Source organism: Lithobates pipiens, unplaced genomic scaffold, assembly GCF_037356315.1.
Source record: "Lithobates pipiens isolate NorthernLeopardFrog02 unplaced genomic scaffold, aLitPip1_a1.2 Scaffold_16, whole genome shotgun sequence".
NCBI lineage: Eukaryota > Metazoa > Chordata > Amphibia > Anura > Ranidae > Lithobates > Lithobates pipiens.
Genome location: NW_027507748.1, coordinates 380,987,737 through 381,001,935, shown reverse-complemented (window position 1 = coordinate 381,001,935; position 14,199 = coordinate 380,987,737). Strand labels below are relative to the sequence as shown.

Genomic DNA, 14,199 nt, shown 5'->3' with positions numbered 1-14,199 from the left:
AGCCATGGGGATGCCACCTCCTCCCTTGCCTCATTAGCAATAATGTTCCTTATATTCACTAGCAAAACATTTTTGACATACAGGTAACCCCCCCCCCCCCCCCCACCTGCTTCCTTGTCCTTCAAATAGAAAAAGTACCCCATGACAATCGCAAGCCAGTCATGTGAACCATCAAACTCAATTTCTCAGATGCCAATGAAGTCTAAATTCTCATGTATCAGCAGCTTGAGGTTCTTCCATTTTGTTAGATAAACTTCAAGTATTTTTAAACATGCCCTTTAGTTTTGTATGGGTACATATTATTTTCTCCTTGTTCATCCTGAGGCTGCAAAAAACTGAGCCATGCTGGTAGTAGGAAGAGTTATCCTGACCTACAGTTTGTCTTTTTCCAATACTCCTGTAGGCAGCAATATAACCCAAAAGTAAATGAGCTTTCCCTTTCACAAAAATGCATTCCTATTCCATATATACTCACAAATATCTTGTTACTCAAACGGTTGAAAAATGCAGTATTGCTGACAGAGAGCCTGACACTTTTATCCAAAAGGCCTTTTCTGTGCACAGTACAATTACTTTTATGCAACTGTTGACACCAACACAGAAACATCTGTGTAAAGTGTCCCAAACCTTTAAAAAACATGGAACATATAACACAATTTACAAAGGTCCCCCACACACTGCACATTGTTACCAGCCATTTCAAGGTAAGAGGCTTACAGTGTGCACACATTTTCAGCAACTGCACAGGAAAAAAAAAATGCATTTTTGTTCTTCACTTTTGTGACCACACAATGCACATATGCTGCCTTGCCGTGGTTGTCATGACGATCAATGGCCACTGAATCAATCACACACACGCAGGCCAAGCTCCTAAAACCTCTACTTTAACGTTCATTTGTCAACATTAATAAAGTTCATAATGAACCCATAAAACAGGCTACAACCTATGTACACTAGATGGCCTTGTATCTTTTTTCAACCTGACCAACTATCTAACTGACTTTTAATGGCATGAGGTATACTGTCTATTTGTTTTGGCTTGCTATTCAATCAATCTGAACAAAAGTGGGCGCAGTGAAAACGAATTAGCAGTTCTACATTTACAACCAACTGTCATTTCACTAGAAAACCTATAATCATAATAAAAATGATTGAAACAGAAAATGTATAATCAATTTAATAAAACAGAAATGCACTCGCTCACCTTCACCTGAAGGTTGCGTTGTGAATGTTTCATTGAAGCCAGCACAGTTAAGGCTTTCCTCCTGTTCCTCATTTTCTGTATCGCATTCAATGTCACTGTCACTGCTCATGCCTGGCAAAATGTGAAGAATGTGCTTGGAACACACTGTAGCTGTCAGATTAAAAAAAAAGTTAGGATCCGAACACAAATATCTTGAAGGTCAATCAAAACAGAGCATAGTTTGAAATATATTATCTTCTGTTTAATCAGCATGGCATTGCATAATGTATAGTAATGCATTCTGAGCAACTCGAAGGGATGAAGCACTGAAAATGTTAATTCAGTAATCTTGCAAATGAGACTAAATAGTACAGTAGAACACATCACGCTGCAGTGACTAAGCGTGAAAAACGTCTCTTATACCATGTAGACCTTCTCTAAATGCCAACACCTACACACTTTTCACATGCTGCAGATAGGGATGGATGCTGGCACCTTAATATAAGTTCTCTACTACAAGCCATCAGTCATTGAAATTTAAATGAGTGCAGAGGTGGAAGAATGCAGAGATTTAGCAAGAAATAAATAAAATACACTTTTGTATTACAGATCACTTACAAAACCAGGATGCGTGCAGCTAAGACAGCCAGCAAACAATAGATGTTGTTAGGAATTGTTGCAGAATTGCCTACTGGGTAAGCTTTGTGATTCAGATCATATTAATGTTTCCCTAGTATTTGAGGCTCCTAAAGAGGCTCACGTATGCGCATGATGGAGCAAATTTCAGCACAAAAAAATTAAGTTTTGATTAATGCTTGGGAACATTATGTTATGCTTTCCACCTGCAGCTTGTATATTTACATACAATGTATGGGGGGGGGTCACAAAGCGAAGTTAGCTTAAAGCGCTTTTTATGACACAGCTCAGCTGAAAGCTTTTTCCGCCGTTATAATTTGCAGGCAGTGAAAGCTGGAGTGCCCCCATTCTTACCAAACTGGATAGCATACAAAGCCAGGTGCTGTGGGCAACACAGAACAATAGCCATAGTCCAGACCAGGGGTAGGCAACCTTTTGAGCACAGTGTGCCAAAAAAATGTTTTCAAAGAAATTGAGCATGAAGATTTTATAACAAAAAACTCAACTTCATACTCTCAATCACCAAAAGGTTTTTTTTTTTTAAAAAAGGAAATGCTGTAAACTACTTTAGTAGTGAGAAATTAACATCCTGCACTCTCAGGCCGCATACACACGCGCGGACTGTTCGCCCAACTTTGTCCGTCCAACAGTTTCGGCAAACAGTCCGCTCAAACTTAGCATGGACGGACATGGCCACACACGATGGACGAACAGTTTGCTGAAACCGTGCGCGATGACGTGAACGGCACGTACGACGGGACGAAAAATACGACGTCCTATACACTGCATTATAGCTTTCGGCGTGAAAATCCTTTCTGAGCATGCGCGCAACTTTGTTTGACGAACAAGCCTACACACGAGCGGACTGTTCGCTGAAACAAGGTTTCAGCGGACAGTTTTACGGAATTTCCGAAAAACCTTGTCCGTCAAACTGTCCGCTGAAACTGTCCGCTGAAAGCCCACACACGAGCGGACTGTCCGCCCAAACACTGTTCAGCGGACAAAGTTGGACGAACAGTCCGCCCGTGTGTACGCGGCCTCACACCTCAGATCAGCCCCAATTCATCATGCACCTTTACACCTTAGATCACTGTCCCTCTGCAAATCTGTTTCACCACTGAAACCCCCTGCCCATCTGCTCCACCACTGTACTACCCTACACATCTGCTCCATCACTGCACCCCCTGCTCATCTGCCCCACTACTGTATCCCCCTAATCATTTGCTTCACCACTGTACCACCCTGCACATCTGCCACACCACTGTACTAACCAGCACATCTGCCACACCACTGTACCTCCCATGCACATCTGCTCCACCACTGAACCATCTTATCTGTCCTAACACTGAACTTATCGGCTCATCTGCCCCACCACTGTAACCCCCTTTTTAATCTACCCCACGACTACCTCCTGCACATCCATCCTACCTCTGTTCCCCTTGCTCCTCTGCCCCACCACTGTAACCCCCTGCTCATCAGTCCCTCCAATGTCCATCCTTTCTCCTCTGCCCCAACACTAAACTCCCCCAGCTAATCTGTCAAACCACTGTAACCCCATTCTCATCTGCCCCACCACTGTACCCCCAGTGCTTTTCTGTCCCACTGCTGAACCCCCTTCTCATCCCTCCCACCACTGTATCTCGTGCACATCTGCCCTACCACTGTACCTTCCCTTGCTCTTTTGTCCCACCACTGTAACTTCCCTGCTCATCTGCCCCACCACTGTACCTACATGCTCTTCTGCCTCACTACTGAAACACCTTCTCATCTGTCCTAACCCTGAACCCATCTGCCCCACCACTGTACCTCCGGCACATCTGTCTCACCTCTGTACCCCCTCCTCTTCTGCCCCCCCACTATAACCCCCTTTCACATCTGCCCCACTCCCCTTGCTTTTCTGCCCCAACACTGAACCCCCCTGCCCATCTAGCCCAACAATGAACCTCCCAGCTCATCTGGCCCATCACTGTACCCCTCTGCTCTTCTGTCCCACTGCTGAATCCCTTTCTCATCTCTTCTACCACTGTACCCTCCTGCACATCTGCTACACCGCTTAACCCTCTTCTCATTTATGATATGCGTAATATGCAGAGTGGTGAAAGGAAGCAGAGATGAGACACATCTACCTGTCCTGGCACACTCATCCTGCTGATCCACCTCTTGCAACCAGCCCATGTGCTTGTACGTGATGTCACATACAAGCATTTGGAATGGATGTGCACTGATGAACACAGGTCAGGGGCATTTTCTGAAAGCAGTGGACCTATGTGCCAGACCATAAGTTAGGCCCCCACAGCTGAGTAAAAAGTGGTTGAGTGTGATTCTCATTGCGCTGTATACTGGCAGTGGCTTAAAGATACAGAGTGCAGGGGTTCAGTAGTAAGCAACGCAAAGATTCAGGAATAATTTCAAAGTTCCCCAGAAGTTCAACAGTAATTCCACCTGTCACCTACTTGTGTTTTTCTCAATCAATCAGTGAAATCCCTTCTTTCTGAGATTGGTAGTGGCAACCAAGCGAGTTATCTTCCTCCAGATGGTGGACGGTGCTAGCAGGACTGCAATTGGCTTTGGCAGTGACCAAGACAGTCCACCTCCTGGAAACAGGGACCGCCCCCTCCTAACAGAACTGTACCCAATCTCTTCCCCATCACAAAAGCTGACAATTGCAGTACGGCAAAGTTAGAGAACCAAACAATGTTTCCCAATGTGTGGTGGCACAATGCAGGTGCGCTGTGGGGAATTCTAATATTGGAATGTATTCGTGTCTCACCGACACTTCCATGATCTGCTCTCCTGAGTCGAGTGCTGGCAAGAGAGGCTTCGCGTGCAGCACCAGTAACGGGGGGTTGCCTACCCCTGGTTCAGACAAAAATTATGTTGCATATACTATTTTCAGCAGTAAAGTGCAACAAAGGAATCCTACCACAATAAATTTATTTTCTGACCTGATAGAGTTTAGAGTGTATGTTCATATTTTATTACAGAAAGACCCTAGGCAAGCCCAACAATTTTGTCACTAGCACAAGTGATACCTTGCACACTCAAAGATAACCTGTCATGAGCGTAATATAGGATGGGAATTATACTGCTTATCTTCTTGCAAAATTGCTAATTAGGCTGTCATGCTAATCTACTTGCTGTAACATTTTCTGAAGAACGGAGTCAGAAAAAGCAAGTAAATAAGGAATTATTATTTAGTTGCTGAATATTTCTTTAGGGTCTATGACATAGATGACACAGGAGACCGATGAGCTAAGAAGCAGACAGGGAACGGTAGCTAAAAGTAATAGGTTTCTGTGACCGTGCAACAGGATATGAAAAGGGGGTAATGTACTTCACAAGGACATAATTCCTACAGGGTGCTGGAGACACTCAGTAACCATTCACTGATTGGTGGATGTATCATGGAGGTGATTGCTGCTTGCAGGCATCCTCTGGACAATAAGCATGTTGCAAGCAGGCAAAAGAAGGGCTCATAGGGGTCAGCAGTTCCACATGTATGTGGCAAGGCCTGTTGCCAAGAGCATGTAAGCTCCCCACAGAGCCAACACCAATCTTGGTCAAGGTGGAAAACCATGTGAAAAGTCAGGCACTGCCCTGGATTTGATTCTGCAAATCGAGGAAGCTCTACTACAGAGTTGACAACTATTACAAACATAAGGAAGGGAAAAAGTAAAAAAAGTTAAAGTTCCATGGTATAAGCCCGCGACTTCCTTGCATGCAATGTTGGGGGGGGGTTAACTGCAGGTTGTGGATAAGTATTGTCTTAGGCACTATATTTCTGTTTAGGAAAAGGCTGTTCTAGTGACATACATGGCATCCTGTTCACCATAAGCATGCTGATTTCCTCAAAGAATCCCCCCATATCTTTTATGTAAGTAAGCATGTTTCATACCTGTCCGATCCCTGTGAAAGCAGAAAATCAATTTAGCAGTTGTCGCAACTACAGAGATACTCACAGTCTTTTGGGTCCCATAACTGAGCAGCTGCCCTGCTGCATAAAAACCAAAGGTGGTTTCAGAGATAGGCTCCTTGTAATTTTGAAAGAATGCAAGGCATTCTGATTGGATGAGGTGGAGATTGTGGTGTCCGATCAGAAAAAACGCCATTCCTTGAGAGTGTGCAAAGCACTGCCTGAATGGCACCTGTGCCAAGCAAGCGACCCCCTGAGGTTACTATGCAGTAGGGTAGCTGCTCAGCACAGGAACTGAAAGAGGATAAAAGTAGCGTTTCTAAGCTTCCACAGAGATTGGTTCAGCTTGGACCACTGTAAGTTTGTAACCATGCCAAAAAACAAACAAAAAAATAAACAAGCACTGTTTGAACAGCAAGCACTTGAAGATGGTCTTTGTAATTTACGGGACTTAATGATTTTTTTTCACTCTCTTTATATCATATAAAATGAAATAAAAAACATTACACCATATATTACAAATGCCATTTTCCTCATGCCCACCCCCCCGCCCCACCCCTCGTCTCTGGCCAGAATTCCTACCTTCATCCCTAACTTTACCTTATCTCACTTCCTCTCCAGTTCATTATACACCAATCTTTTCAACAAAACTTGTTGTGTGCATAAACATAATCCAATAACTCCACTTCTCTTCAAACCCTACCCATCCCTCCTCCCCACTAAATCTAAGGTACTCCATACTAGAGATTTCATTTACTTTATTGCCCCTGTAGGGCTTTCTGGATCCTGCCAATGTCTAGGGATTAAGCTTTCCGCTGTCTTTAATAGCAGAGGGACCAATGTTCTGATATAGTGTTTAGTTGGAATTCTGGTCCGATAAAACAAGCACACCCACGGGTCCTCTGCCATTTCAATTTTAGTTATATCCTTTAATTGCATTACATCTCTCCAATATAAATTACATTTTTGGCCAGGTACACCAAATGTGGGTCATGGTTCCTAATTCTTTGAACCCCCTCCAACATAGTTCGAAGTCTCCCTTTGTTATTTATGTGCCTTATCTGGAGTTCTATACCAACGTGCTAGACTTTTATATCTAATTTCTATAGCATTACTATCAATTGACGTAATATGTGCCATTCTCAATATTTTCCCTACCTCTAAATCATTCACTCGTGTTCCTAATTCTTCTTTCCACTTACAGATATATGGCGGCCTTTCCAGTCCCTTCTTTCCCATCAATTTTGTATATGCTAGAGATCCCCTTCTTTCTTACTGTGGCCAAGCAGAACTGCTCAAGCGGGAGTAGATTCTCTACAGACCGAATTGGTTGGGGCAAAGTCTCAATGACGTGTTTCAGCTGGTAATACCGCCACCTGTCACCATCAGATCTTTGTGCATTTTCTGTCTTAATCAAAATTTCCAAACTTACTCCCTATCCCAGGTGGAAAATAGTCTATCTTTTAGTGGTAATAAGTGGTGAATTATATGTATAAATGACAATGGTCCCAAAAATGTGTCAAAAATGTCAGATGGGTCCCCCACAATGTCGCAGTCACAATAAAAATCGCTGATCGCCGCCATTACTAGTAAAAAAAATAATAAAAAAATGATTAATAAAAATGCTATAAAACTATCCCTATTTTGTAAACGCTATAACTTTTGCGCAAACCAATCGCTTATTGCTATTTTTTTACCAAAAATATGTAGAAGAATACGTATCGGCCTAAACTGAGGGAAAAAAATGTTTTTTTTATATATTTTTGGGGGATATTTATTATAACAAAAAGTAAAAAATAATGTGTCGCTCTATTTTTGTTTATAGCGCAAAAAATTAAAACCGCAGAGGTGATCAAATACCACCAAAAGAAAGCTCTATTTGTGGGAAAAAAAGGACGTCGAATTTGTTTGGGAGCCATGTCGCACGACCGCGCAATTGTCAGTTAAAGCGATGCAGTGCCGAATCGCAAAAAGTGGTCTGGTCTTTGACCAGCAAATTGGTCCGGTCTGAAAGTGGTTAAGGAAGCGTGACCACGTTTGTTTTACTATCTCTAGATGAGCAGAATATCTTGAAACAACTTTAAAGAAAATAGGTGACAGCTCCCTTAAGCTAAAAGGCTAAAGTCCAGGTATGTTTGGACCTCTGATGACATCAGGTGCAACTGACGAAATGTTGGGTTGGACTTTCCGGAATACGTCACTTCCGTTACATGGAACACAGACCGGCAATCCTAGTTTCCTAATCAATGCTTGCTTAATTTGTCATGATATAAGTGCAATATTTTATCCTTTTAATAAAATTTAAATTACTACACTATGATGTAATCCTTTACATTTTTCCCAAGCCAATGATATTGTAGTGTAATTATCACAAGAAAAAGGAGTATCAAAGTGCCCAAGGCTGATTGCTTGATAGCCTTTTATCAAGGAGATCATTGGATGAGTGACCCCAGCTTAATTTTGGAGATATACTTACCTGTGAGGACTGATTGACTTCCTTTGAGTAAAAGGGGTAATATTTTTCTGGTAAGTGCAGTGTTATTACCAGAGAGCACTGATTGGAGAGTTCATTTGGCACTTGAGGCACCTTATTGGACAAATAAGCACTTTTATAGCAGAAAGCATTTTGAAGATAGACTTTGGAATTTACTGGACTTTAGGAATTATTTGTATATTTTATTTGGCACATTTAAGGAGTGCATTTTTTTTACCTAGATGTGTAATTATATATTATATATATTATAAAGACATGAAAAACTCACCACAACTGTTGGAGTGATCAGAGTGGTAGTTTGGTGAGTAGTTTTACCCTGCTTTTAAAATGGAGGTACAGCATTTTCTATACTGCAGAGTCTTTCCATATGCTTTATTGAGTGCTGCTCATTCTGTGGATGAAGGAAACCATTGTCTAAGGAAGTGCTGAGCGCATAGAAGGTTGCATTTGTCCACCTGGCTGGGGAATGCTGAGCTTGCTTAGACACCTTGGTATTGGGGTCTGGGAGTCTGGTAAGTGGTCTTATTGCTTCTTTGGTGGAGGCACACTGGATTTATGATTACATTACAGCAGGGATTAATGAAAGACGGAAGTTGTCAAACAAACCCAATTTCTTTTTGAGGAGGTACCGTATATACTCGAGTATAAGCCGAGATTTTCAGCCTCTTTTTTGAGGCTGAAAGTGCCCCCTCGGCTTATACTCGAGTCACCGCTGTCTGACTGCTCGATCAGCGTATCGAGCAGACAGACGGCGGACATTAAAATTCAAAAGCCGCGCCTCCTTCTCCGCCTCCGCCTGTGATAGGCGGAACACTGAATTTCCCAGCAGTCAGTGTTCCGCCTATCACGGACATCCGCTCATTCTCATACTACGGACGACGATGAGAGGATGTCCGTGATAGGCGGAACACAGGCTGCTGGGAAATTGAGTGTTCCGCCTATCACAGGCGGAGGCGGAGGCGCGGCTTTTGAATTGTAGAATGGCCGCCGAGAAGAGCGGCGATCCATCGGCACGACACGGGACGGAGGAGGCACGGGACGGAGGAGGCACGGGACGGAGGAGGCTCGGGACGGAGGAGGCTCGGGACGGAGGCTCGGGACACAGGTAGGCTGGACACACACACAAGGCTGCACGGACACACACACAGGGATGGATGGACACACACACACACACACACACACACACACACACAGGGATGGATGGATGGATGGATACACACACACACACACACACACACAGGGATGGATGGATGGATGGATGGATACACACACACACACACACACACACACACAGGGATGGATGGATGGATGGACACACACACACAGGGATGGATGGACGGACACACACACAGGGATGGATGGATGGATGGACACACACACAGGGATGGATGGACGGACACACACACAGGGATGGACGGACACACAGGGATGGACAGCCATGTCTCACCCTCGGCTTATACACGAGTCAATAAGTTTTCCAGTTTTTTGGGGGTAAATTGGGGGCCTCGGCTTATATTCGGGTCGGCCTATACTCGAGTATATACGGTAAGTAAAACCTTGGACAGAGGAGTGGCTGTGGACATGGTATGCTAAGATTTTGCAAAAGCATTTGATACAGTTCTCCACACAGGGCTAATGTGTAAGGTCAAGTCTACAGGCTTGAAAAAAAATCAGTTTGTAAATGGATAGAAAACTGGCTAAAAGACAGAATTCAGAGTACTGGTTAAAGATTCTTACTCTGTGTGGTCTCAGGTTATCAGTGGTGTACCCAACGTTCAGTGTTGGGACCCTTACTTTTAATATCTTTATACATGATATAGGGTCTGGGATTAAAAGTACCATTTCTGTTTTTGCAGATGACACCAAGCTATGCAGTGGAATAACATCCTTACAGGATGTCTCCAACTTAGAATCCAACCTCAATGCATAGTTTTATTGGGCAACTATGTGGCAAATGCGGTTTAAAGTTGATACATGTAAAGTTATGCACTTAGGAGAAAAGAATATGCATGCATCCTACACACTGGAGGGAGTACAACTGGGGGAATCCATAGTGCAGAAGTATCTGGGGGTTTTGGTAGATCATGATCAATCTTAATAATAGCATGCAATGCCAAGCTGCGGTTTCCAAAGTGGGCAAAGTCCTTTCTTGTATTAAGAGAGGTATGGACTCCAGAGAGAGATAATTTTGCCACTTATACTCATCTTGTGCAGTCTGTGTGGAGTAAAATATGCACGATGGACCATCTTGAATTGTATTAGTCGGTCTCTCAGGGAGACCAGTGATCCGAAGGGGAAGTCCCACAAGTCGTCCCAATCGTCATTGTCAAAGTCGGGGATGTCAAGCAGCCATTTATTTCTAAGCTTGTTTAGAGAGGGAAGGGAGGTCAGTAGCAAATGATCGTAAAGTTGCGAGGTAGGCTTATTTGCACACTTGGATCTAAGGAGGTCCTCTAGCGTGGATTGGGTGATCTGGAGGGGAGAACTGGAAAATTGGTGACGGAAGGCATGGGAAAGTTGCAGATATCTAAAAAGATAGGTTTGCAGGACATTGAAATCAGAAACCAATTTGGGGAACGGAACCAGAGATTGATTGGAGACTATTTGGACCACTGTTTTGATGTTGAATTTTGTCCATGCATGGGGTTCAGGCAATTTGTAAATATGTTCAAGGGTGGGGTTCAACCATAGGGGGGCAGCTGGTGAGAGTGCATTTTTATGGTACTTTTCAAGTTTAAGGCCCGCCCCCCAAGCCCGAAGTGTGGTGCGCATGGAGGGGGTCAGCGGGTACGGGGCCTTGGGGCAACGAAAAAGTAAAAATTTCAGCGCTTCCAACGAGTTCACCACTGCCGCCTCAACCATGGTAGTGAAGTTTGAGACATCCGGGGAGAGCCACCAGGCCGCTGTGACCAGCTGGGTGGCTTGGAAATACATGTACAGGTCAGGGCACGCCAGTCCCCCCCCTGGGAGGTTGGACGTACCAGTGTCGACCATCCGTATCTGGGGGACTGAGTCCCCCATATAAAGGAAGCAAATAGACTATGTAGCCGGGTAAAAAAGGATTTGGGAATCCACTGCGGAGAGTGACGCAGAAGATAGGTAAATTTGGGCAGGATTTTCATTTTTATCAGATTTATCCGGCCTAGTAACGATAAGGGCAGTGACTCCCATGCCTTCAGTCTCGGCCTCGTCTCCTGCACCACTGGGGATAAATTCAGGGGCAAGAAGTCCGACGCCTGTCCACCCCAAGGTATCTAAAAACTATCAACCCATTGTAAAGGTATATTGGAGGGGGCGGAGGTACGCGCTACAGGATCTATAGGAAACAAAAGGGATTTTTCCCAGTTAACTCTAAGGCCCGTGAAAGTGGAGAATGAGTTCATAATCTGCAGTGCACCCGTGAGCGAGGAGTCTGCATCATTAAGGAAAAGAAGGTGGTCATCCGCGTACAAGGCAACCCTCTCCTCCAGCCAGCCAACGCGTAGGCCCCCGATATGTGGGGAGGTGCGCAGGGCCTCCGCCAGTGGTTCCATGGCGATGGCAAAAAGGGCTGGAGAGAGAGGGCAACCCTGCCGCGTGCCTCTGGACAGAGGGAAGGGCCACGACAGACCCCCCCCCCAGCTTAATAGCCGATGTGGGACATCTGTAGAGTGTCTGCAACCACCCAACATCAAGGGGAACCCCATTCTGCGGAGGACCTCCCACAGAAAAGGCCACTCCACCGTGTCGAAAGCCTTCTCTATGTCCAGGGAGGCCACCACCCGGGAACCCTCACTGAGGTGTTGTGCATGTATATTTGTAAACAAGCATCGTAGATTGACATATGTGGCTCTGTAAACCATAAAACCTGTTTGGTCCGTCTCTATAACAGACGGCAGTAGGGGCTGTAGACTCATGGTGAGCAATTTGGTAAGAATTTTGAAGTCGGTGTTAAGTAGGGCAATAGGCCTACAAGAGGCACAGGATGTAGGGTCCTTAGGGGCTTTGTGGATTAGTATTATGTGTGCATGACTCATGGAGTCAGGAAGGGCACCCTTCGTCAGACAATGGGAATATAGTTGGGGCAGCTTGGGGGCAAGTAGAGCTCCGTGAGTTCTGTAGAACTCTACGGGGAGACCGTCGGGGCCAGGGGATTTTCCAGCAGGAAAGGACCTGATGATCCCCAAAACCTCCTCCGAGGTAACGGATCTCACCAAGGCCTCACTTTCAGCATCCGAGAGCCAGCTGAGTGCTAGGGGGTCCAGCCAAGGTGCCAAGTCCTGCGGTCTGAAGTCGGAGGGCAATACGGAGGTGTAGAGGGAGCTATAATAATGTCGAAATACGTCTAGTATGTCCGGGAGAGAAGAGAGCGACTCGCCCGAGGGAGACACTATGTTGGGTATTACCATCAGGGGAAGGTCATGTTGCACTAACATTGCGAGGAGGCGACCGTTACGATCCCCCTGTTCAAAGTATCTTTGCTTGTTACGATAGAGATCTAGTCTGGTAAGTTCTGCGAGATGTAGGTGCAGTTCCCGTTTTGCGGCATTAAGGACGTCAAAGCTAGAGTCGGTGGGGTCAGCCGTGTAGGCCTCTGTCTGGGTATCTACCTTGTTCTGTAATTCAGTCGTGGTAGCTGTCTGTTCTTTACGGATCCCGGCTATTGAGGAAATATACTGCCCCCTCGTGAAAGCCTTAAAGGCATCCCAGGTGATCTCTGGGGAGGAGAATCCCGTACTGAGCTCCCAGTATTCAATTAAGCGAGGTGTAATAGTCTCAGAAAGGTCGGCGTGGGAGAGCCAGTGGGTCCCCAAGCACCAGAGAGCAGAGGTGCGGGAGGCGGGGGAGCGGATGACGAGAAGGAGGGGGCAGTGGTCTGAAAGCCCACTAGGTAGGTATGTAGCGTCCCGCACGTCCGACATCATGACCGGATTGGCAAAAGCTAAGTCAATACGTGAGGATGTTTTGTAGGTGGCAGAGAAGCAGGAGTAGGCTCTGGTCGAGGGGTGTTTCCACCTCCAGACCTCGTTCACCCCCATCGCCTGTGCCCAAGTGGATAAGTCTGAGGAGAAATGTTTGGGAGGGGCTGGTCGGTCCAAGTCCGGAGCTAGTATGGCGTTAAAATCTCCCATAAGTAACAACCTGGCAGGGCAATATGGGGTAACCCGCTCTAGAATAGTGTATAATGTGGATGTCGAGAAAGGAGGGAGGAATGTATATATTCACCACAATATATCTCGTGCCCCAAACTGTGAAAACCACGATCACATATTTGCCCTGGGGGTCGGTGTGAATCTGTTCTACTACACATGGAAAAGATTTGCTGATCAGCACCGAGACCCCCCTGGCATAGGTGGAGAATGAGGCATGAAAGGCCCTCTGGATCCACGGCTTCTTCAGAGCTAGTAGCTTGCTGCCCATAAGGTGCGTCTCCTGGAGCAAAATCACGTGGGGGGGAATGTAATTTAAGATACTTGAAGAGTACTGATCTTTTAAATTTGGAGTTAAATCCCCGGACATTCCAGGATAGGATATTAAAAGTGGACATGTCACGAGTAGCCATCAGATGATTCCATTATGATAACAAGGAGACATGTAGTAACATTAAATGCTTGCCACAAGAGCCGCGTGGATCCAGAGAACCTCAGATAGGAAGAGTCATGACCGAGCATTAACCATACAAACAAAAAACACATTTATAAACAAAAAACAAACATACCCTTGGTGACAGCCAAGTGTCAACCCTGCCCAGACCTGATGGCATCCCTAAAAACTGAGGTGCGATGAAATTGGGCCTATACTCAGAAAACAACAATTTAACCCTTTAAACTTGTCTGTGTAACAGTGCAACGCTGCATGTGGGCATTTGTAGAAGTTCTCCGGTAGGGGCAAGCTGGCGCAGGGTAGTAACAACAATCCAAGCTATGCCTAGTTCATCTGAATTGTTCCCAGCTCGCGTTTTCCTAAACAGTAGGGGAAAAAAAAAAGGGAAAG

General features: G+C 45.2%; 1 protein-coding gene across 3 annotated transcripts in view; it reads right to left on the bottom strand.

The window, feature by feature from the left end:
- The window catches only part of TRIM37 (tripartite motif containing 37), a 288,841-nt gene that overhangs the window by 25,469 nt on the left and 249,173 nt on the right, over positions 1-14,199 (bottom strand). For all 3 annotated transcript variants that reach the window (XM_077482222.1, XM_077482224.1, XM_077482223.1), the window contains exon 23: positions 1,205-1,354. In XM_077482222.1, the coding sequence (XP_077338348.1) occupies positions 1,205-1,354 (150 nt within the window). The remainder of the gene's footprint in view (positions 1-1,204; positions 1,355-14,199) is intronic.